General features: G+C 40.1%; 1 protein-coding gene and 1 long non-coding RNA gene across 8 annotated transcripts in view; one reads left to right on the plus strand and one right to left on the minus strand.

Annotated features, from left to right (window-relative positions):
* LOC140106189 (uncharacterized) overlaps positions 1-2,936 on the plus strand; it is a 296,249-nt gene extending 293,313 nt beyond the window's left edge. The window contains exons 4-5 of the long non-coding RNA XR_011850715.1: positions 2,623-2,733; positions 2,873-2,936. This is a non-coding gene — a long non-coding RNA (uncharacterized lncRNA). The remainder of the gene's footprint in view (positions 1-2,622; positions 2,734-2,872) is intronic.
* Positions 1-22,750, minus strand: part of PALD1 (phosphatase domain containing paladin 1) — a 194,279-nt gene that overhangs the window by 44,965 nt on the left and 126,564 nt on the right. For all 7 annotated transcript variants that reach the window (XM_072130461.1, XM_072130460.1, XM_072130457.1 and 4 more), the window contains 8 exons: positions 21,765-21,860; positions 19,276-19,410; positions 18,952-19,068; positions 17,388-17,567; positions 14,834-15,031; positions 10,952-11,092; positions 9,349-9,420; positions 6,760-6,900 (listed from right to left, as the gene is read on the minus strand). In XM_072130461.1, the coding sequence (XP_071986562.1) occupies positions 6,760-6,900; positions 9,349-9,420; positions 10,952-11,092; positions 14,834-15,031; positions 17,388-17,567; positions 18,952-19,068; positions 19,276-19,410; positions 21,765-21,860 (1,080 nt within the window). The remainder of the gene's footprint in view (positions 1-6,759; positions 6,901-9,348; positions 9,421-10,951; positions 11,093-14,833; positions 15,032-17,387; positions 17,568-18,951; positions 19,069-19,275; positions 19,411-21,764; positions 21,861-22,750) is intronic.

Genomic DNA, 22,750 nt, shown 5'->3' on the forward strand with positions numbered 1-22,750 from the left:
TGAACATTCACTAGTATCTAACACATAGAAAGAGAGATGAGACAGATGAGAGATGATAAGATCCATGCCATGCACATTACACACTTTCTGAGCTCTGCTATAACAGCCACAACATACACTCTGCCCTGTTATATGCCTCCATTCCCCTCCGCTGGATAAAGACCTTATCTGCCTGTAGCTTGTATATTTACTCTCCTTACAATGTTGCATGCCGGCAGGAAATCTCTGTGTGAGCTCATCTTGGAATTCAGGGGTGGGGGCCACTGCAGAGATCAGCTAAGTGCAGCATCGGACATGAGAACAATACGTCATCTCAACCCTAAAGTCCGAAAATTAACGGTTGGATCCAGGGGCAACCGAAATTGTGTACATCATAATTGTATAATTGGACAGGAGAGGCATAGCAAAGTTCCAGTCACCATTGTATATAGTCACCTCTCAAACAAAAAATGGAACTGTTCATATGATTAATAAATAAAAGGAAACCTACCACTTCCCCTTATGGTAGACTAACTATTAAAGGGAACCTGTCACCAGAGGGCTTTTTTTCCTTGGGGACAGGTTCCCATAGACACTGTAAAGTATTATGCAGATTTGCTTTTATCATACTTGTGTCTTCCATTGTTCATGAAATAAGTGTTCTTTAAATTTATCAGCATATCTGCGCCATTTTAACGTGCACTTTCTCATTACCATATTTTCTACCCTCGGTGCACCACTAATGAATATCCAACTCAACCCCTCCCACATCCTCCCTCTGTCCATCCCTCCCTACATGATGTTGGCTCACTGCACAACCATGCACTTGTGTGGTGAGCCTTCTACCCTGGTCATGTCCATGTACCCTTCTACCCTGGTCATGTACACTTGCATCTCATCCCATCGCTGTGTAACGAGGCAGAACAGAGGTGGAAACTGGCGGTGATTCTCTATTGGTTATCTAGTTGGAAATAGTTCGAAAATGTGTAATTTTCTGATTGAAGGTTTTACAACTGATTATTCAATCCAACGTTTAGAACATTTAAAAGATGGACCCCATTACTCATCCTTAAAGGCCTTGATAGATGTCAAACCATCCTATTTCAGTCCTAGGAGCTTACTAGAACTTTCTTAAAAGAGCCTTTAAAACCTGAACAAGTGCACTCATACAACAAATTGACTTGGACGCAAACCTTTTTTTTATTTAAGTTCCAATTTAAATAGAATTTACAAAAGTCACCAGAGTACTACCAAGTTATTTCACAAAAACATATTTGTCAAAATGATCATGTAACACCACAGTCTGGTGAGGAAATTGTTAATGGAAAGGTTTGTACCTTTGTTTCCTGAACACAAGGTTTGCAGAATACCGTTTTGAGACATGGCTGGTTTAATAACGGAAGAGAACAGGATGCCCATAAATACACCCATATGTTGTCAATTACTGCCAACCAACAGACAAAAGAGTAAAAAGGTCACATCCATTGAACTTCCAATGTTCTGAGCTCCTGCACATACTGCAGTGCTTAAGTGTATAATGTCCTTCTGAATGCTCCAGATTCATACTGAACGAGAGGTAGATTTATATACAAGTATCAGCATGCCATTATGAGAAAAAATTAAGTGACAAAACTAATAAGGTAAACCACATTTATCAAATCCAATAAGTATCTATTACATGGCCAAAAAACTACAGAAACACTGCAGTATCACCCAGTGGAGAAGTGAAGAATTACCAAGTTCTGCTGATAGTGAGAAGACACTTGGAGGTTATAAAAAATCAAAATCTTCTGTGGATTCTCTACAGAGTTTACTACAGAGTATTAATGTAGCAAAAAAAAAAAGTAGATATCGCTGACTTTTTGCCCAATTAAATGGACACAAAAGTAGGTGGGACTGCAATACCACCATACATGTTCACATTTACATAATTTTGAGGTTAAAAGTAAACGGCCCACAATCCACGTAACCAATAATTGTACTGTGCTTATCCATGAGAAGATCCAGAAACCAATTAACCAATTGTACCATATTCTTTTTCTTCTCTTAAAGATGACAATGCTCACCTTCTACTCACTGCACAAGTGCTAAGGGAGCAGGTGGGAGGGTGAGACAGTGTAACAGCTAGTAAAGCCAGATCACAGAGGGGCTAGGGGAGTCCCTAGATTAGTTAGGCTTATTAGGATAAATGTAAAAGTTGATTTTAGAAGGAGGCAGGCCATCGATAACAAATAAGAAGATTACCTCAGTCCCAGTGACTGGATCTATGAGCAAGTGTCCTGGTTTATCGTGCTAGATTTTGATGGTATTCCATAGTCCAACTGACTCACATGACTGAGCTATTTCTTGACCAGGAAAGTCGGAAGTTATTGTCCATTTTTCATGACCGATTGGTACCAGTTTTAAGTTGCATCCATGTGGTGCCATTTTCTTTTTTGTACATCAAGAAACTGATAATTTAATTTGGCCAAACCACCCTCAGGACTTCCCCATGAGTCTCTGCAGTCAGCTTCCCAATTGCTAGTGTTTTCAAGGACAACACATGGATGCCATTGTCTAGATTACAGTAAAGAATCCTTTGCTATACTGATGTCTTATTTGAATTTCCTCTAACCACAATGTATCTCCCTTTATCTTGTATAGAGATTTTTGTGAAAATAAATGATCAGTTCGGTGGCATAACAACTACCATAGAAGCTGCAATGGGGCCCACACAGAGTTGGGGCCCGCTCGCGGATGCTCTGCAAATGCCAGGTTAGTGGTGTCAGTACGGGGCCTGCTAAATGCTATTAGAAGGCTCCTTGCAGACATGTACACATTACATGGTACCTGTGCCTTTAAGGCCCCGATACCATAGAGTATCAGATCTGCGTGCACTTTCTTTCTGATACAGGCTGTGTCTTCACACTGCAACATCACCCAGGCTGTCAGAGCTGCAGGGCAATGTCTGGACAGGTGAGTAAACCTTTATTTTTATTACTTGCTGCAACAACTGGGCCTGGACAGTGGGGAGAGGGGAGGTATAAAGAAGATTCAGTACATATATTAGGGGGGTATATAATGGGGGGGACAGGGTATAAATGGGACCCTATAAGATGGTATGTATAAAAGAGGAGAGCGAGCCCTGGAGAGGGCTTTAAAAAAAAAAAAGAAAAAAAAAAGGAGGGTAGGGTTGTGAAGGCCCTGCATAAAGGGAGGCAGAAATCACTGAATGTATAAAGGGGGAGAAAAGTGTTGAGAAAAGTAGCACTATATAAAGTAAGGGAGGTAAAGGGGTAGATGGAGTGTGTGAAAGTATAGGTGGTCACTGTATACCACCATTGTAAGAGGATGGGGGTTGCTTTATAGTAAGGGGGTTTTGTATAGAAGGGAGGTACAGTGTAGGAGGGAAGTTCATAATAGAAGAGACCGTATAGCAAGCAGATGGTCTGTAACTGAGATGGAGTGCTGTACAGTGGTGGGTCAGGAGAAGGGAGTACAGTTTGGTAAGAGAGAGCTGCTTTGTGTAAATGTTTGGGGGATGCTGTAAATAAATTAATGAGGAGGGGGATCTGAAGCATAGGGATCTTTACATACATTGCAATATTCTTGGTCATAGGCTAAAGGTTTTTGATTTTTAAACAGTATGCCCTCAGCTTTTTAAAAATATACTGGTAGAGGTTAAAGCATTATTTCCCTTGGTAGGGAAGGGGGCAAAGTTGACACTCTGGGCCCCAAAATTTCCAAGTACAACCCTTTATCAGTTCTTTGTACAAACTACACATATATTTGTACATGTAGATCAGATAACCCACAAGCAACTTCTTTTCAAGCTGAGCAATCCCAATCTCCGTAGCCTTTCATTATAAGAGTTCTTCCAACCTACTTAAAAACCTGGTCACCCCACTCTGAACTCTTGAGAATATTACTGGAATCCTTTATGTCTATGACTTGTGAACGTCTATCCAAAGCACACCACAAATTAAACAGGAGAAACTGCCTATTAATCTTTGATAATACAGCTCATTTTTCCAAGGTCATAACTGAAATTTACACAATTGCTGAAACCTCAAAAAGGATTTCTCCGGCTATTCTGCTTGGTCTGGAGTAATACAGTTGGTTTGAACTATATTGAAAGGAATGTTGTTGCTGACTAAATTATTGCTGAAGAACATAATGCAACATCTTCAAACATAAACCAATAATCTGACACTTCCCTATCTTACAATTCTACTTAGAAATAATGATAGTTTTATATTTGCTAGAAAGCCAGATGTTAGAAGGTCTAATATGAGCTGCTACTATTATCAGGAATCTTGTCTGTTTATGATTACCATCCCGTGAGATTCCCCCTGCCAGTAAGAGTTTCATAACCTTACTTCACTGGAATGTGGGCTCAAGAAAGATAGTAAAAGCATAAGCAAGGCAAAAATCGGGCAATTTTAAGGACCAACGTAGAAGCTAAGAAATGGAACTAAAGCTAGGAATAATAATGGATGTATAAATGTATACCATCTGTACTGAACAATGATAAATGAGCAGCTTCATATATATGTATTTACTACTAGAATAAAATGCTTCTGAAGGTCATTTTACTAGATAAAATAACGAACAAAATTTCCAACCAAGACCGACAAATGTACACCCAATCACCAAATAAATCCCTACCATGATAGGAAACAAACTTTGAAGCATATGTACCAACTAAACAGTTTTTTATTTATCATAATATTTTTCATTCGAATGTGTTTTTTTATTCTGGGATTACACTTCATCCCACGACCACCATCCTTACCATTGAAGTCTCCCAGGTGTGTCCTTCAGACACGCCTGCCTAACCCTGCCAGGAATACTCAGCCGTATAACACTATAATATAATATACTATAATATATAATCATTTTTTGTTACATTTTTGCATAATGCAAGTGTAAAAATAACACAACTTATTTAGTTATCTTGGTATTTTTGCATTTTTACCACAGTCCCCCATCCCCTGCAAAAAGGGTATTAAAAAAAATTAATTCATATCAATAATTTGGACATATTCAGTTAGAAATAGTTTATCCTTTTATGTGATTGAGTATAAAATACTTTCAGAGCCATGTTAACTACTTGCAGAGCTTCCTGGCTCAGTAGGTGTAAATGGTGAGTATCAGTCCAAACCTAATACTGGTGCCAGACATCCTCTCATTTGCATGAAACAGCTGTCAATAACCCAGACACAGCCATTCATGAATCCCAATGCTGGCAGCTTACACTGGATATCTCTCCGCTGAATCATTCCAGACCACCTGCTCATTTTTCAGATGGCAAGACTCAGGCATGATATTTGGGCAATTTTTAAGGCCAGTTAGGAGACATGACTCATACTAAATATTTTCAGCAGGTGTCTCAGTATTGTATGCATTGGCCCGGATTACAGTGGTGCCAACAAGCAGCAGCTAATGAGAAGAGGATTGTGTTACCGGAGAGCATAGCAATGCGGCTTTCCAGCCCAAGCTTACTTTCTATGACATAGTTAGGCATATCCCAAATACATGGGGCTGGTTTTCTGAGAAACTATTAAAAATGATGTTAGATATGAAATTAATACATTTTTTTAAACAAATCTAGCAGGTGGTAAAACAAGTAGACAGGTTTTTCGCAGGAGACAGTAGAACCAGTCTTACCAAGGCAGAGATACTTTGTTGTGAATAATAAATTACAGTATAAGTCATTGAAAACTTTTTGTATGGATTTGTTAGGAATATGGGACAAGTCGTTCAGTTCACCTTAAACCACTGATTAATAAAAGTCATAAACTCAAAGGTTTTAATTCTGAACGGAAACCAACACATCTTTCCACCTGTCCGCCAAGGACTTCTCTCGATGACAGCCTGAAAGCATTGCTCTAATTTTATCATCATGTCCCCTGGATACAAACAAGCCCTCCAACCTTGTGAAGAGTGATGGGTGATGTAAGAGGCCATCTATATGTCATTTACATCACCTGTGTGCTGGAAACGGATAGAGGAGCAGATTACACTCACTCTGTACAGAATACTGTATTCTTCTGTAGGCGTGGGGAGGACAGCTGCCCTCCGCTATTGATTGAATCCACCATATTGGTAACAGGAGCCTTTCAGGTATTCCAATTATATTACAAAATAGTAATATCATGCAACACCAAAACACTTTTTATGGCAATGCTTAAATGTCTTATTTAAAAAAAATACGTAATAGAGTAAAAATCACTGAAAAATACATATATAATGTTCCCTGTAGTTCTATACAATTCTATAGCGGGACCCACGCACAAGTATAGACTATAATGTATATAGAATATAATGTTCAAATAAAAAAAAAAAAAGTAAATTTTGTAAAATTGTTGTACATTTCTATTGATTCTTGTCAAGTAAGTCATGACATGGACATGACATCCAGTAATCACGGACATGAACGACACACAACTGTTGAGGTCAGTAATTTGCTGCAATGCATGAATCATCTTCTCTGAAGGGGAAGTAAGCACACAGCCAGGGACCCCCACTATGGGACCATAGAGCGATGGGGAACTCACCAAGAATAGTGTGTAATCACTTGCCATTTTAGATCAACTTTAAGAAAAAAAAAGATCATCCCTATTAACATCTACAGTGACAGGATGGTGCAGAAACCAGCTGAAATTCTCTGGGGTTTCCTCGAAAATCGGTCAGTAGGTTACAGACTGTGTATTCTGTGAATAAGTTCCAGACGGTCATAAATGAGAGGCTATGGTGAATCAGATATTAGAGTACTAAGGAGAAAATAGGACTACTCACCTGTCTGTAAGTGCAAATGATTATCTCTCGCAAGTGATAATGCATAGGAGTCATAGTTTCACTAACTGTGTCAAGTGCCATGTCAACTTCTTTCTTCATCTTGTGTCCATCTGGCAGAAGCTGGACAATCTTCATCACGACCTGAAATACACATAGAAATGAAGCTTTATGTAGTGTATTAGTTGTATGGGAGTAGGTTTCTTTTTATATTTACTATTGCCATTTGGAGGTTTTCTACATTATTCTTGTCTGCTTATGAAAAGGTTTACATGTTTTCATTAATTGCACCATTAACCTTTGCCTTAGAATTTAGGGGCAATTGCAAAGAAAAATATTACAAAACAATATGCCGCTTTCCAAAACTGCACTTTGTTGCCCTCTAGTGGCGACTGCACTTAACATTCGACAGAAAGTCCTCAAACCTATGATCTCTTCAGGCTCATCGTAAAGGTTTATGAAAAAAAAAAAAAAACAGCCCGTATGTGAGTTTCAGGACAGCTATCACCTAAATGTATTTACTTGTGTGTCTGCCATTACTAATTTCATCAGGGTAACCATGAAACATGGCATATAATGTTGAGTACATATACAGAAATACAGGAGACATAAGTCAATGGGGCAGTTTTTGGAATGCCTTAGAAGCTCTTTAGATGTCTTCAGCATGTCAGATTTATTATATTGGCTTAGACAGCTTGATAAACACAGTAAATGAGATCTTGTTATGTTACTTTTTAGTTACAATTTTGCACAAATAATGCAAACTTGGAGTAGCTAGTTTTCCCCATACCACTGAAGGACTGAAGTTGATTTGTGCCAAAAGTTGTGACTTTTTGAAAATTTGCATTTCAGAAATCTGACTAATACATTTGTAAAGTAAACTGAGTAGCTTGGAAAAACTTTCAAAAATTGTGAGAAATTGTGATACATTTTGAAGACAGAAAAACTAACTGCAATGATACATCTACCCCGGGGTGATGGTATTAAGGAGTATTCCCACAAATACACTCAGGGTAACAAAATAACACATTCTCCAATTCAAAAATACAGCATTTCACAGATATAATTCCAACCTGTCCTTCTGACCTGATGTTTATATTTCAGTTTTCCCTGAATACAACCAAATGCCTGAGGATGGTCAGGCAAATTCCTCCAAAATCTATAGCAGGGGAGGGGCTGGAGGGAGAGAGCACTACAGAGGCACTTACTCTACAAACTCCTCAGACAGGATAAGGTCTTGATCCAAGGGGAGATATTAGTAGACTCTTCAGAAAATAAATGAAGGTGCAGCTAAACCCTGTACCATGATAATCTAAGCACACTGTCCGCACAAAGCATCTCATAGCACAGAGGAATCATGAAATGTCTGCTCAGCTACTGTTGAAACCTACACTGAGCAGCCTAGACAGTTATAGGAGCAAAAACAATAAAACCGAGTAAAATTGCAAAGAAGAATATCTTTATTGTGTAAACCTCACTAGGGGATTAAAATTTGAGAACTTTCTTTCATGGGCAACAGCTATCCCTTTCATTCATCTATTAGATTAGAAAATATATAAATAAAAAAATTTAGCATCCACTTTTTCCAACTTTACACTACGTGGAAAAAGAAGAACATTGTTCAAGGGTGTGTTTAATTTTACTCAATTTATCCAGGGGCACATACAAGTGATAGAACCAAGTGGGCAGGAGGTTGGCAATGAAAACATTGGGCGAAGCCCAGAGAATATTGGTGGATACCATTTCCCTTACGTAAGCTAGAAATCTCCCTCACATCTTGTGTATATAACTGCTACTTCCTGTAATGAGTCTGTAGGAGGTCCCAGTGCGGCCGGCCACACATCTCCACGAGGGAGGATTGTACAGCAACAAATAGTACCTGGCAGCGAATCAAGCTAAATAACACAGGATTATGCACTTCGGATTAGACCCTGCTGCACACAGACATGGAAGCCTCAACCACACATTCTCCATCTAGTGGGTGGCATGAGGGGGTTTGGCACAAATTAGAAACCATAAAAAAATCTGGAAACGCCTTGTTTGACAGTTACAAATGAGTTCATGACCACCATTTGGCACCTGCAGTACACAGATTACCTGCTCATATTATTCCAGTATTGTGACAATGACCAAATCAAACCATCAGATCTAATATTCCATCAACCTCATGTAGTATAAACCTTATTTGAACAGTGGGAAAAAGATACGCAACACATACACACATACCAAGATTATACTGGGCATGCTTTACAGTGCGTACATGGGAACACTGCCAAATACAAGGGTTTTATACAAACTAGTATCGAGTAGAAACATCCTACGAGTAGAGACCCTCAGGAATTCATTTCTTTTTATATCGTGACTTTGACCAACATTTATTTCAATTTATTTCCAGGAAAGGTATTTTCATTTTCCAGGTAACATGGTTGATATGGACCAAGAAAAAACACTGGTAGCTAATTCACAAAAAAGAAACCCAATGTGACAATTACAAACACTTATTTTATCTCCATAAAACCAATTCCCTCTCCTTTTAGTCACAATCACTCATATAAGTAGAGTAGAAGTATAGAATTATAGCCGAGGTCTTACCTCAAATTCTCCTTTGGTATATTTGGCGTCTGGAACACTTACAATTTCATCCTCACTAATTTCAGGAATGCTCTGCAATAAGGAGAAGGCTAAGTGAAATTTCAGGACATTCATATGTCGGCATCACTGATACAACATAGTAAAGTATGTTGGCCCAGTTAAGCTCAAATACTGTATATAAGCCGAGACCTTTAATTTTAACACAAAAAACTGGAAAAACCTATTGACTCGAGTATAAGCCAAGGGTTGGAAATGCATTGGTCACAGCCTCCCAGTATAGTATACAGCCTGCCCAGCCCCCTGTAGTATACAGCCTGCCCAGCCCCCTGTAGTATACAGCCTGCCCAGCCCCCTGTAGTATACACAAACCATAAGCCATAATTACACAACGAGTATAAGCTAATTTTAACACAAAACTGGAAATGAAAAAACCTTGGGCCTTAATGCATTCGCAACACCCATGCCGATGCATAGACAGGCTGGGAAGTTTCTAGAACCTGGAATATTTTGTACATGCAGCTGTAGCTACTGCCTGGCAAGGCAACAGTTAACACTGTGATATGCAAATTGTACAATGATGTTTATGTAACGCAATCTGGAAGGTGATTGGAAAGGTGCTACCACCTGACCAGGGGAGGATATAAACCCCTGCTGGGTGGAAGCACATGGTCTGTCAGTCTTCGGTCTTAGCTCTCAGTGAGCACTGAGTCTGCAGACAGCACCAGACCTCAAGGTCTGTCTGTCACAGCTAGCGTCACTGCCGCTCCACCACCCAGACTCAGTTCCATCTGAACATCCCCAGCCTACACCTACTATCAGGCTGTGTGCAACCTTCCTGTGGAACAGCTCTCCATGACCATTACAGCGAACGGTCATCTGCTGTTATCGTTCTGGCTGTTGCCTGCTGTTCAATAAAGAACTGCGAGTTGATTTGCATAACGTTGCCTCGGTCTGATCCCTGGATATGGCTGCTTACCACCATGGGCTATCCCATCCAATACGCAGGGATTCATCCTACAGACACCTAAGGGGTTGCCCAAGGGAGAAACCACTGCATTAGCCTCTCTATCCATATTGCTTGCACACACCACCTGCTGAAGACCTGCCAGGCTGTAGGTCAGTCCTCTATGGTCCCCATACCAAGCACCATGACCACAGTGTTCCCAAGGCCGCACTAGCCAGCCACTTCGGTATTCTGGGACCCGGCTGCCCCCAGGCCACCAGGAAAAGGCGAGGCCCCAGTGGGGGATGTTACACATAGGTCACAGCCTCCACTCGATATATAGCTAGCCAGCCCCCTGCCCCCCCAGTATCCTGAAATCAAGAAGAGGGCCTGCAGGGGGGTCTAGTTTATTCTTTTTATAGACTCAAGTATAAGTTTTTGTGCTGAAAAACTTGGCTTATACTCAAGGATATATGTTACATTTGTCTACATGTCCAACATCATGAGGTCTTTACCACAATTCATCACAAGTAGTGCATGATGGTAAAGATGGTGACAATCTGCCCACTCCCTTCACTAAAAAGAATTAAAATCATAAGCCTAAGACCAATTCAAACCATATTACGTTAAAAACCCTCTGCTCTACGCTTTTATACGTACATTGAAGTGCCAGAGTGTAAGTAATGCTATGACCATTGCAGTCGTCGTCCTCCCTTTGCCCCCATGACAGTTGAATACAAAAGCTGCATTGGCATCCTCCGCCAGTATCGTCTTCATAGCCTCAAGGATCATGTCAAAATCCTACATGACAGAAGAAATGAGAAGTCAATGAATGTTACTTTTCAATATAAAGGTGAATTACTCACATAAATTGTTCTAAAAGGCAGCAATAAGAGGTGGTGTTTACATTGCGTTTTCAAACTCATTACAACAGCTGAGATGAGAAGATGTGCGACATTGTTGTGAACTTTTGCGTTTACAAAACACAATGTTAACATGACGCATTTGTAAGTATTGCATTTTTCACATGCAATTCTCATCGAATGTTAGTGCAGTGTAATTACATGCTTTAACATTGTGTTATCATTGCATTTTGTAAATGTAAATGTTTACAGCAATTGAATTAACTAAAATTCCTCTCCTCAGTTGTTTTGTTGTGCTTCAAAACGTAATGCAAATGCCATATGTGAATGCAGCCTAAAAGTTGTAACAAAATAGTTGGGAGATTTTAGAGGGTTCCTGATGAGCGGGCATTGGACAGTCCATGGCCCCCTGGATTTCTTGTAGTAGGAATCCAGCCTACCGTAAACAAGTCTCGATTGTATGAACTGCTGGTAATATCTGAAAAGTTCTTACATACAAAAATGCTAATGGATAATACCAAAGCATATTTGTAGAAGGATGCAGGAATTGTGTTCCATTGGTTGGCATATACAGTATAGAGATGCCAGTTAGAGCTTAGTACTCTACACAGAAGGCACAAGAGGACACTGATTTACATATAATAGAGGGCAGCACGGTTGCTTAGTGGTTAGCATTATAGCCTTGCAGTGCTGGGGATCTGGGTTCAAGTCCCAAGATCAACGTCTGCAAAGAGTTTGTATGTTCTCTCTGTGTTTTTGTGGGTTTCATCCGGGTCCTCCGGTTTCCTCCCACACTCCATAAGGTAGGTTGATTAGATTGAAAGCCCCTTTGGAGAGACCGATTTGGCAAGCTCTGTGTAGTGCTGCGTATTCTGTGTGCACTATATAAAGGAATTATTATTATAATAATAATATCTACAGCGAGAACAGCAACAGATGTTTTACAAGGAGAAGGCTTTGTTACAAAAAAAGCCAAAAAAGGATCACTTAGTGTATGCTCACCCACTGGATGGTGTTACTCTACAACCGTTATGCTGTGCGCTCCTGGAAAAAGACTTTGGTCCGGTCCAAAGTTATCGAATGAAACAAAAAATGGATAAAAATCCTTCGGCACCAGCAAGTAAAGATTCAAATGTTTATTCCAAAATGTAGTTAAAAATAGAAGAAAACATGAAGAGAAAAAATAATGACTAAAACATGTTTGAAGTGAGGTGACCCATTTCGGGCCTGCATTGCGTGGTCCTTATTCATACCTCTGCTGAGCACACTGACGATGCCTACATTTGAAGCAAATGAACTCAAAAGACCCGCCCCAAAGTCATGTGACTAGTGAACTACACGTGATGTAAGTATATCCAATGTCAATCAATATGTCGTGGGGCCGGGCTACACAGTGAAAAAAAAAAATATGGAGATTTCTAATATACATAGGTTAAATCAGTTCGGAAATGCACACCTGAAGGATAACGTGTTCCCAGTGTAAGTACCGTATTATAGGCCGGTGCGCCTTATATATGAACTTATACAGAAATGTACTACAGACAAGATGTACTGTACATTTACCAGTGTTTAATAGCTCCATCCCCAGAAATTTCCTGCACCTTCCCACACAGTATACAGGGTCCCTGGCTCCTGAAGTTCCCTGGCACCACAAGCGGAGACCACTTAACCCCTGCTGCATCACCCTGCATTAACCCCCAGCAGCCCATACCTCTGAGATCGGAGCTCTCTGACACGCTGAAGACAAGTTTCCCGGGAAGTGTAGCTGGCTGGAACTGTGCACAGGTCTGCCACCTGCTGGTCATTTTTAGGTACTGCATTTGATCCTGCGCCTTATACTCCAGTGCGCCTTATATATGAACCTAGATGTCTTAGCAGGCATTTATTAGAGGTGCGCCTTATAGTCCAGTGCGCTTTATAGGCCGAAAAATACGGTATCCACTTTGCCTCTTTTATATATAATTTCTTATTGCGATCTCTTCCTCTTTTGGAAAAGATGCAATCTATCCCTATAACTCGCATATGTGTAACACTACCTGCATGATGACCCCGAAAGTGTTTAGAAATCCCCGTAAGAGAGTTTAGGGTTGGCCCCTTTATATGTTCTGAGATCCTGTCTTTTAATTTACGTGCTGTACATCCTACGTATTGGAGACAGCATTGTGTACATTCAATAAGGTATATTACCCAAGTAGTTTCGCAGTTTATGTAGTAATTAATAGAAAACATTTTCTTGTTTGTTTGGGATTTGAAAGTGAAAACTTTGGACATACATTTACAAATGTTGCAGCTATTACCGCCGCAGCAGTAGCTGCCTTTGTATGTAAATCAGGGGGTATGTGAGTTATGAGAAGTGAAATAATTGTCCGATAGTAAATTGCCAAGTGTAGTAGCCTTCATGGAAACAAAAGTAATGCCATCTGATGAGATTTCCTTCGGTATGTCATTCTGTTGCAAAATGGGTAGATATTTCCTTATGATAGATGTAATCTCTTTATACTGGTTGCTATATTTTGTGCTTAAATGTGGTTTTGCACTGTATTGAGAGGCAATCGCAGGCTTGTCCTTGAGGTAGTGTGAACGGGGCTGAGAATCGGCTATTCTTCTAGCTCTGTTACAAAGTGCTTTACTATACCCTCTTTTTTTGAGGCAGGTTTGTAAACTTTTGCAAGTAGTATCATAAGCATCATGTAAGGAAGAAGCCCTTTTAGCCCGTATGTACTCCCCTATTGGTAAATGTCTAATTGTATGTTTCGGATGATTACTATCCCCCCTCAGTAATGTGTTGCCACTAGTGAGTAGCAACTGTATTGGTGTGAGGATTGCCTACTAGACGAATGTCAAGAAAGGAAATGAATTTAACCTATGTATATTAGAAATCTCCATATTTTTTCCACTGTGTAGCCCGGCCCCACGACATATTGATTAACATTGGATATACTTACATCACGTGTAGTTCACTAGTCACATGACTTGGGGGCGGGTCTTTTGAGTGTCTTTCCTGCTTCAAATGTCGGCATTTTCAGTGTGCTCAGCAGAGGTATGAATAAGGACCACGCAATGCAGGCCCGAAACGCGTCACCTTAGTCCGTTTGTACAAAAAAGTTTTAGTCATTGTTTCTCTTCATGTTGTTTTCTTTTTTTTAACTACATTTTGGAATAAACAGAATTTTTACTAGCTGGTGCCGAAGGATTTTTTCCATTTTTTGTTTCTTCGTTACAATAAGCTGTTAATGGCCATCAAAGTTACATCATTAGACTCTAACCCTTTGCACCCCAAAATCTTAGGCTACTTCCACACAAACCTATGCCCAAGACCTGGGCAAAGAATACGTTTGGCTGGAGAGGTGAAGGGGTGAGCGCTCCTCACCCCTCCACTCTCCATAGGGAGACGTGGTGTAAGGCCATTCTTACAGCAAAAAATAGAGCATGCCATTTTTTTTTTACAGTGAGGGCACAGTATGGTAACATTCTCCCCATACCGTGCCATGCACTTCTATGGCGGCCGTATGGTAGCTGCCAATTTTACAGCTAACATGCAGCTGCCATTTACAGTTGTGCAAGGGGCCTACAGATAAATATAGACATTTACATTGAGGTCATCTTCAACTTCGCTTAGCCATAAAAAGTTTATGTAGAATTTGCTGGAAAGTATAGGGACCACAAGCCTCCTAGTTACCTGTTCCCGGGGAGCGCAAAAGTCTGGAATAGGGATCCTTTTGTACACCAGTCCAGGATATGCGCTTCTTTGATGGTTAAAGATTTCTTGCATGGTCTGGCACGTTTTGAACATCTTCATTTGTTTCTCCTGTTCGAGGTAAACCTCCAGCCACTTTTGGGAAGTCAGGATGTGACTTGCTATTGTGGCCTCTAATTTCTATCAAAAGAAAAAAAAAGACAGGAGAACATTTACAGAATAGAATAGATGTCACTGGTTAACAAATAGAAATAACAGTAAAATAACTGGTTCTGGCAAAATGATATTAAATTCTTTTCAATTATTGCTTTTATATCTGTTTCGGTAGAAAGCCAACGTAGCGATTTATGCATGAGGAACGGGGATATGCTTCCGAAAATGGGTTGTCCGATAAACCCCCTTTATCTAATAGATCAGTGTCTAGGGCATTGATTGTGCCGTAAATCTCAGGATCCCATTCAAAAAATAGTAAGAGACACACCCTTTGCAAAGTCATCTACCCTGGCTTATAGAGGTGGATCCTGAGAAAGGAGAGCCTCTTCCTTTTATAATACCAATATGACCATAGATCACTCAGGGAGAGCTCCCACATAAACAAATGTCACAGCTCAGACCAGACAGTGGCATGCTGTGTGCAGAGGTCACCATTGAGCCCTGTGGTTGGCTGAAAATTTGCCTGCTATAGAATCACCTGACATAAGAGGAACGGGAGCTGCAGTAGCCTCTAGACATATACTGGGAGATGGAGGCATCCATTCTGTCTCTAACTGCTCAGTATATGCCCTGTCCTTCAGGAAACACTGAATGGAAACAGCACTAGACTGCGCTGTATCATTCTGCTTCCTCCTGGTGGAGGCTATAGACCAGTGGTTGCGAACCTATGGCACGGGTGCCAGAGGTGGCACTCAGAGTCCTCTCTATGGGCATCTGCGCCATGACCCCAGGGCAGGGTTCAACAGACAGGACTCAAGGCCTCTTGCAGTCCCAGGCAGTCCAGGACCCTAGAAGGAAGCTACAATGATAATCCAAAGCTTTTTCTCCTTCGTTCTACTGTATTAGTGTCCTCAGGTGCCTATACAATTTAAACATATGAAAGAGCAGGGAGTAATAAGTTACCGCTTAAATTGTCGCATCGGCACTTTGTGAAAAATACGTGGGTTTTGGTTGTAGTTTGGGCACTTGGTGTCTAAAAGGTTTGCCGTAACTCTATAGATTGATGGATGCAACTGCATGGCATCCATCCCCAGCCTCTGCTGAAGGTACACTGTAGGCATCTCTCAGTGATTAAACAGTCATCCAGTATCCAAATATAGAGGCATCCTGAATATCACTAGCTGTAAATCACTGCCTGTGGTTGATGTACACTCTCCCTCCCTGCTGCTGCCATCCGTTGTAACAATAATGTAATAATAACATACTGCTCAAAATTTATAAAAACATACAATAGACATCTTACATCAAATGTGTTACATAACCATAATAAATATTTTTCTAACACACAGATAAAAAGCACTTAATAAACCTTCTCTTAAACTTAAGTCCAGGCCAGTCATTGTACCTACCACTCAATACATTTGCTTGACCTGCCCTATATCATGGTTTGGATTTTCTTTATCACTATTTTCTCAAGTCGTTGAAGCACTCTGTGCTTACTAACCATCTCCCACAAGACCACCGGCATGCCAGCGACAGTTTTCGCCTATCTTATCCTAGACTCAATCCGGATATAACATTATGATGAAGCTCTGTTGCTTCTATGGCTGGTTCAGTGCTTCTAGCACGCGAGTTATTGCCTGCAGGAGAGGATGATGTAATCCCTTGGTTGTGCCTGAAGGCAGAATAATCAATTGCTGCACCATCCCCCAGCTGCTGTTTATGAGTCATCCAGCTCAGGTTGATTAGTCATGTCTTGACTAACCTTCATTTGTAAATACAAGCTCCGTGTCGATTGTGTTTATATAGGCAGCCAGCCTGACCCAGATTTCCCAAGGTCCTGAATGTTATAATTGTTTTTTCAGCAAAACCATTCAGCTCAGGTATTAACCAAGATATGACCCTGCATCAGTGTAGCTACAGCATTCCCAAGGTATGTTTGTTCCATAATGCATCAAATCAAATGGTAGGTTTCCTTTAATCAATTAATTGGAACAATAGTTGAAGTCTGGGTACCCTTTTTTGTTCTAAGCTGGTATCAAATAACATGGTCCACACAGCACATAACTCATGACTAGCTGTACCAATAACCTTAACGGAAATATCATCTGTGAGCGCAAATTAAAACACCTTTAGCTCCGAAACAGAAGCATGTCCATGTCGCGACAGACACCTCCACCAGGGCTCTGAAGTTTACCAAGTCTTAGACAGGATCAAGCTAGGCCCGCACCACGAGACAGAGGACTGCCACTAACAGCAGCCAACCCCAGCCCTCCAGGTCCCAGCATATTCCACTCCACCATGCTTCCAGATAAGACATAAGAGAAAGCTTTTATCCTTCAATGAGAAAGCAGTGATATCCTTAAAACAATGTACACATCACCTCCAGCTGTTCTGGTGAAGGGACAGGTACTGCAATATGTTGATCCAAGTTGTCCTGCTCCCTTGGAGTGTATATTTGTTCATTGCCTTCCAGTACAACATCTTCTCTTAGGTTAACCCATAGAATATTAGAGTATTTTCTCTTTGCATCTGTCAAGTAGTTCAGAACACAGCCTGTAGCCTGTAAAAAATGCAAAGATGTCATTTAAAGCTGCAAAGAAGAAACAGTTAATGTTCCCTAAACATTTTACATACTGTATGTCTGCACTTTCTTTGGAGATATAATACCCATTTCTAAGTCTTCATGGACACATTATCCGACACACGTCATAAGGACCCTGAATTTACTATTCATAGATATAGACATTAATTTCAACCAAAATGTTAAGGTATTGCCTATTGTGAAGCTGTTCTCTCCTTGTATATAAAATGAGAATATAGTATGTTCTGAAGGCACCACACATCAATTTTTGTTGTACCTACAGTTCCATATCATAGCCCTAAGGTGTAATCCATATGTAGGTGTACTACATGTAGTCAGTGGGCTTGCATTATATGGCTGACTAGGGGCAATAAAATGACCATCATATGGCCAATATAATAATAGAATAGGATATTTATTACCATATATACTCGAGTTTAAGTCTAGTTTTTCAAACAAAAAATGTGCTGAAAACCCAAACTCTGCTTATACTCGAGTAAAAAAAATATACCAAAACTCACCTTTCTGACCTCCCCCGTTGCTGGCTATATACTGGGGCAGGGGGCTGGCTATATACTGGGGGATATGGGCTGGCAGGCTATATACTAGGGGGAAGGTGCTGGCTGTATACTATGGGGCAGGGTCCGGCAGGCTATATACTGGGGAGGCTGTCACCAATGCATTTCCCACCCTCGACTTATACTCGAATCAATAGGTTTTCCCAGATTTTTGTGGTAAAATTAGGGGCCTTGGCTTATACTTAAGTCGGCTTATACTCGAGTATATACGGTATATATTTGTGAAAAAAATTAAACCACGTAAACCCCAAAATACTGTACATGTACAGAACATCCAAATATTATGACTATGCTAAATCATCTGTCTCTATCACACAATATTTTATGCCAGACAGTAAAGTTTGGAAAAGGGATGGAAGTAATAAATCAGTCATTGTGGCAAGGGATTAAATGTATTAACTGTGTGCCTGTGCTTGATGTTCCCCCTGTCCTCTCACTATATGGAATATACCAAGAGGTTCCAGCCTCTTAATATATCAGGCACCTGACCGTGATGCCGGACATTTGGATGCTTATACGCCAGGCCCCAACTGTGCTGTAACCAAAAGCTAATGACCCGCTATGGAGCTGGCGTTGGGGGGGGGGGGGGGGGGGGAAATATAGTCACAATTTCTGGCCGTAGTACAAGCCTTAATAATTCCACTGCATGTTTATATCCCTAATACGACAGCTATTTTTTTCAGATTTTGTGTGTGAAATGCAAATATATATAACCATACATAACACATAAAAATAATAATTCTACAATTAAAGTGAAGAAGAAGTGCACATAAAATCTATAGCACCTTTGCGTTTGGTTGAGCAGTGCCATAAATAGCCATTTTGGGTACCCTTCGAAAGTTCGCTATATTCATTTCCTTTATAGTGCTCAGAACATCAGGTGAAAAGCGTTCATCTAATACCTGCAACAAAAATAGATCATGACGTTACATATTATACAGGTTTCCACCATGGTTACTAATGGTACCTTTAATTTTACCAAGGTGTTCAAAAGTCATGAAGACTAGACTAGAAGCCTCGAAAATTGTTCAGTAACCCAACTCTACATCCCAGTCGATATCTAACATGGACTGATAGTATTTATGTCTGTGATATAAATCATTACTTACCAGGACCCGTGTTCCCTTGGTAATTAGGTCCCCAGATAAAGTGAGTTCAGACAGATTCATGCCCGCTTGAAGCCTGTAAATCCAAGGATGCATACACATCCATCGACTAAAACTCAGTGCAAAAGCCAAAGGATACTAAAAAGAAAACATGCTATATATTATATCATATATTATATATACATTACTAAATAATTAATTGGGTAGTTAGGCCATTATTGTTCACAATAAACGCTTTGGCCAATTTCATAATTACATCAATAAAATTGTACAACTAGGCACACAGATTTCTTTGCAGGTTTTATCCATCAGTCATCCATATAAAAAGTCCCACCTCTGATATCTAGTGAGAAGAGTCTATAATTATATAGAAGATGATCAATAGACAACTCATCATCATGAACCCAACCAAGCAAATTGGAGGAACCAACAAAGTCTCTGCATCATGGAAAACTTTCCAAATCTTTCTCCATGATAAAAGTGAAATATTTTACCATTTCATCAAAAAGTTATACATTTAGAATTTGATGGCTTCTATGCATCTGAAAGAAGTTGAGAGAAGGCCATGTCTTCTATTGTGTAGAATATACCACCTATATACATCTGGGAATGGAGGAGACCAATTTCTGCAGTTTGGGGAATGGAACATTGTCCCATACTTGTCTGATATAGAGTTATAGCTGCTTTAAGGTTCCATTTACACAAATGTATAAAAATGGACATATGCTAGTTGTACTGTTTTTATACGAGTAGCATACGGCCACATTCATTATAGAGCATGTCCTGTTTTGTCCAGTATTTCCTATAGAAGTTTAAGGGAATATTTAAAATACATGTTGCATACATGCTGCATACGTTTGTGCTGCTGTATGGTGCCGTACATATGTAGAGTATCCAGGGAAACCAGAACCAGTGGGAGGTGCATTCTGTCAGCCATTATTTGCCAGCCAACTGTATTTTGTACGGATACAGTGACACATGCACATACAGATGAAAAACGTCTTGTATATAAGGACTCATTCAACACAGAAATACAGGATACATGTGGATTCAAATTAATCCACCAAAAATAAATACTTAATTAAAAAAAAACTATGATAAAAAGCATTGCCCTTATACCTAAATGGTTACATGGCTACAATGTTAACCTGAGAGGAGTCCAATCACCGTAAGCGAGTCCTGTATATTCATTGTTCCCTGCACTGCCCTACCATCTTGTTCCTGATCTCAGAGCTTGGAGATGGTGCTGTGTGGAACTAGTCCTTAGAGGCTGTCTGCCAATATTCAAATACAGTCATAAACGGCTCTCTTTACTTCCCCCTGCAGGGGCTGTTATCAGGGGTAGGAAATGCTACACAATGCCTTGTTGGAAACTTGAGAGAGACACCTTTGTGAGGTTGAAGATAATTCCTGAGGATAGAGTGAGGAGCATGTGAGAGAAAATGTGGCTTTGTAGGACTCAACTCTTCTATAGGAATGAGGTGGTGAGAGCGACCGTGGCTTTGTGAAGAGAAATCAACCTTCCTTCTCATCCCTCTTAAGCTGGGTTAGCAGTGTCAGTGCGGAGCGGGGTAGCTTGACTGTATACTGCAGCTTCCTGCCTCACTGGAACAGAGGAAACCAATAAAACTCTTTTTAGATGATTGGCCACTCTAATCCCACGGATAGAGCCACCAGTGAAACATGTATTAAGACATCTAAAAGGTACTGTGTGTGGTTTGTGGGTGAAGGGGGGGGGGGGTTCACTGGTGACGGGTTCTCTTTAAGAGTCCTAACAGAGAATGATTCAAGAGGTCCCTGCTTGTTTTTAATGCTGTGCCGCTTTTGAGCCCGTAGGGTACAAGCATCCAAAATTGACCCTTGTGCACACTGTTTACTTCAGATATTTTGTACTGTTGAAGATGGGATGTTTAATTTTACATTGTGTACATGGTTTTCAAAAACACCTTAATACTCTCAGCTGAATCCAGTACACATGTATATAAAGGGGAGGACAGTCAGAAGGAAAAGTTGTCATCAATTACCTTAAAGGGGTTGTCCACTTTCAGCAAATATTTGATAAGACTGGTTTAAGGAAAAGTTATACAATTTTCTTTCTGTTTAAATAACTCACGGTTTTCTAGATCTCTGCTTGCTGTCCTGCTATAAAAGCTTCTCTATTTACTTCCAGTGGATAGAAATCTGTCCATACACGAGCCGTTATCACACAACTCCTACTACTCTCTGTGATAATAAGGGTTTGTGCACCTGCATGTCCATCACTTCACATGGACAGATTTCTATCCACTGGAAGTAAACAAAGAGCGTCCTATAGCAGGACAGCAAGCAGAGATCTAAAGAACTGTGAGGAATTGATATCAGAAAGTATATTGGAAACTTGTTTAACTTTTCCTTTTACAAACCCTATCAAATATTTGCTGAAAGTGGACAACCCCTTTAAGTAGGTACTGGCACTTGAATATCACCAATAAAGGTCTCAAAAATTGGCTTACCTGTTCATGAAGGTAGAAGTTAAAAGCTATTAGGTAAAAGTAGCGCTCCAGACTATTTAGGGTTCCCCGGAGAAAATATTCTTTGGTACTACTTCCCTGAAAGATTATAGGAGAAAGTAAGTCTGTAAGGTTAACACTAGTAATCAGGTGTGCTTTACATAGAGAACGGATGACACTGTTATATTAGGTTTTAAGAACTATAGCAGGACATGGACATAACAACCTATAATCCTATTCATCAAAAATATTTCTTCTCTGTTTTACTCAAAAATAGAAGTATATTTATGAATCCACCAAACTCCACCATTAAAAACATATACAGATTAGACGTAAATGGTTAAAAACCTTTAGTGAGGTCCCTGGTGAGGGGACAGGGTCACACATTATTAATCTTCGCAAAATAAAACATGATATATACAAATATCACATTCAGGGTAGTCAGCAGCAAAATCAGGGCATTTTTGTATATTATTACAATTCCATGTAAACACTGCACAAGTGACTACCACAAAATCAGGTCTAGTGGTCCTCAATTTGGTAACCATAAAATACAATTCCTTAACAAATGACTGACACAAAGTCAAATGCAACAATACCTATGTGAGGTGACTATTCCATGTGCAGCCTGCACCAACATATAGCAGTTAATTGGAAAAGGTTGGGCCTGTCATTGTTGAAAATCAACGTTTGAGCCTACTCCGTATCCCCTCACGCACCCTCCTATGGATGTTTCACTCTGCAGGGAGTGGACTGACATCTAGCCAGAACATAATTTGTAGGAGGTTGTATCGCCTCCATTTTCCCCAATTATGGGTGGATTTCCCACTACACACAAACATACTTGCCTATATTTCTTTCATAGAAATTGGCCTTAATGTATCTGCATTACAGAATAAATTTTGTGCTAGGTAAATAATACATAGCGTTTTTACTGTAGCAAATTAACTTTTTTATTGCATAAATGAATAAAAAACTGAACTTGTAAA

Source organism: Engystomops pustulosus, chromosome 11 (assembly GCF_040894005.1).
Source record: "Engystomops pustulosus chromosome 11, aEngPut4.maternal, whole genome shotgun sequence".
Taxonomy (NCBI): domain Eukaryota; kingdom Metazoa; phylum Chordata; class Amphibia; order Anura; family Leptodactylidae; genus Engystomops; species Engystomops pustulosus.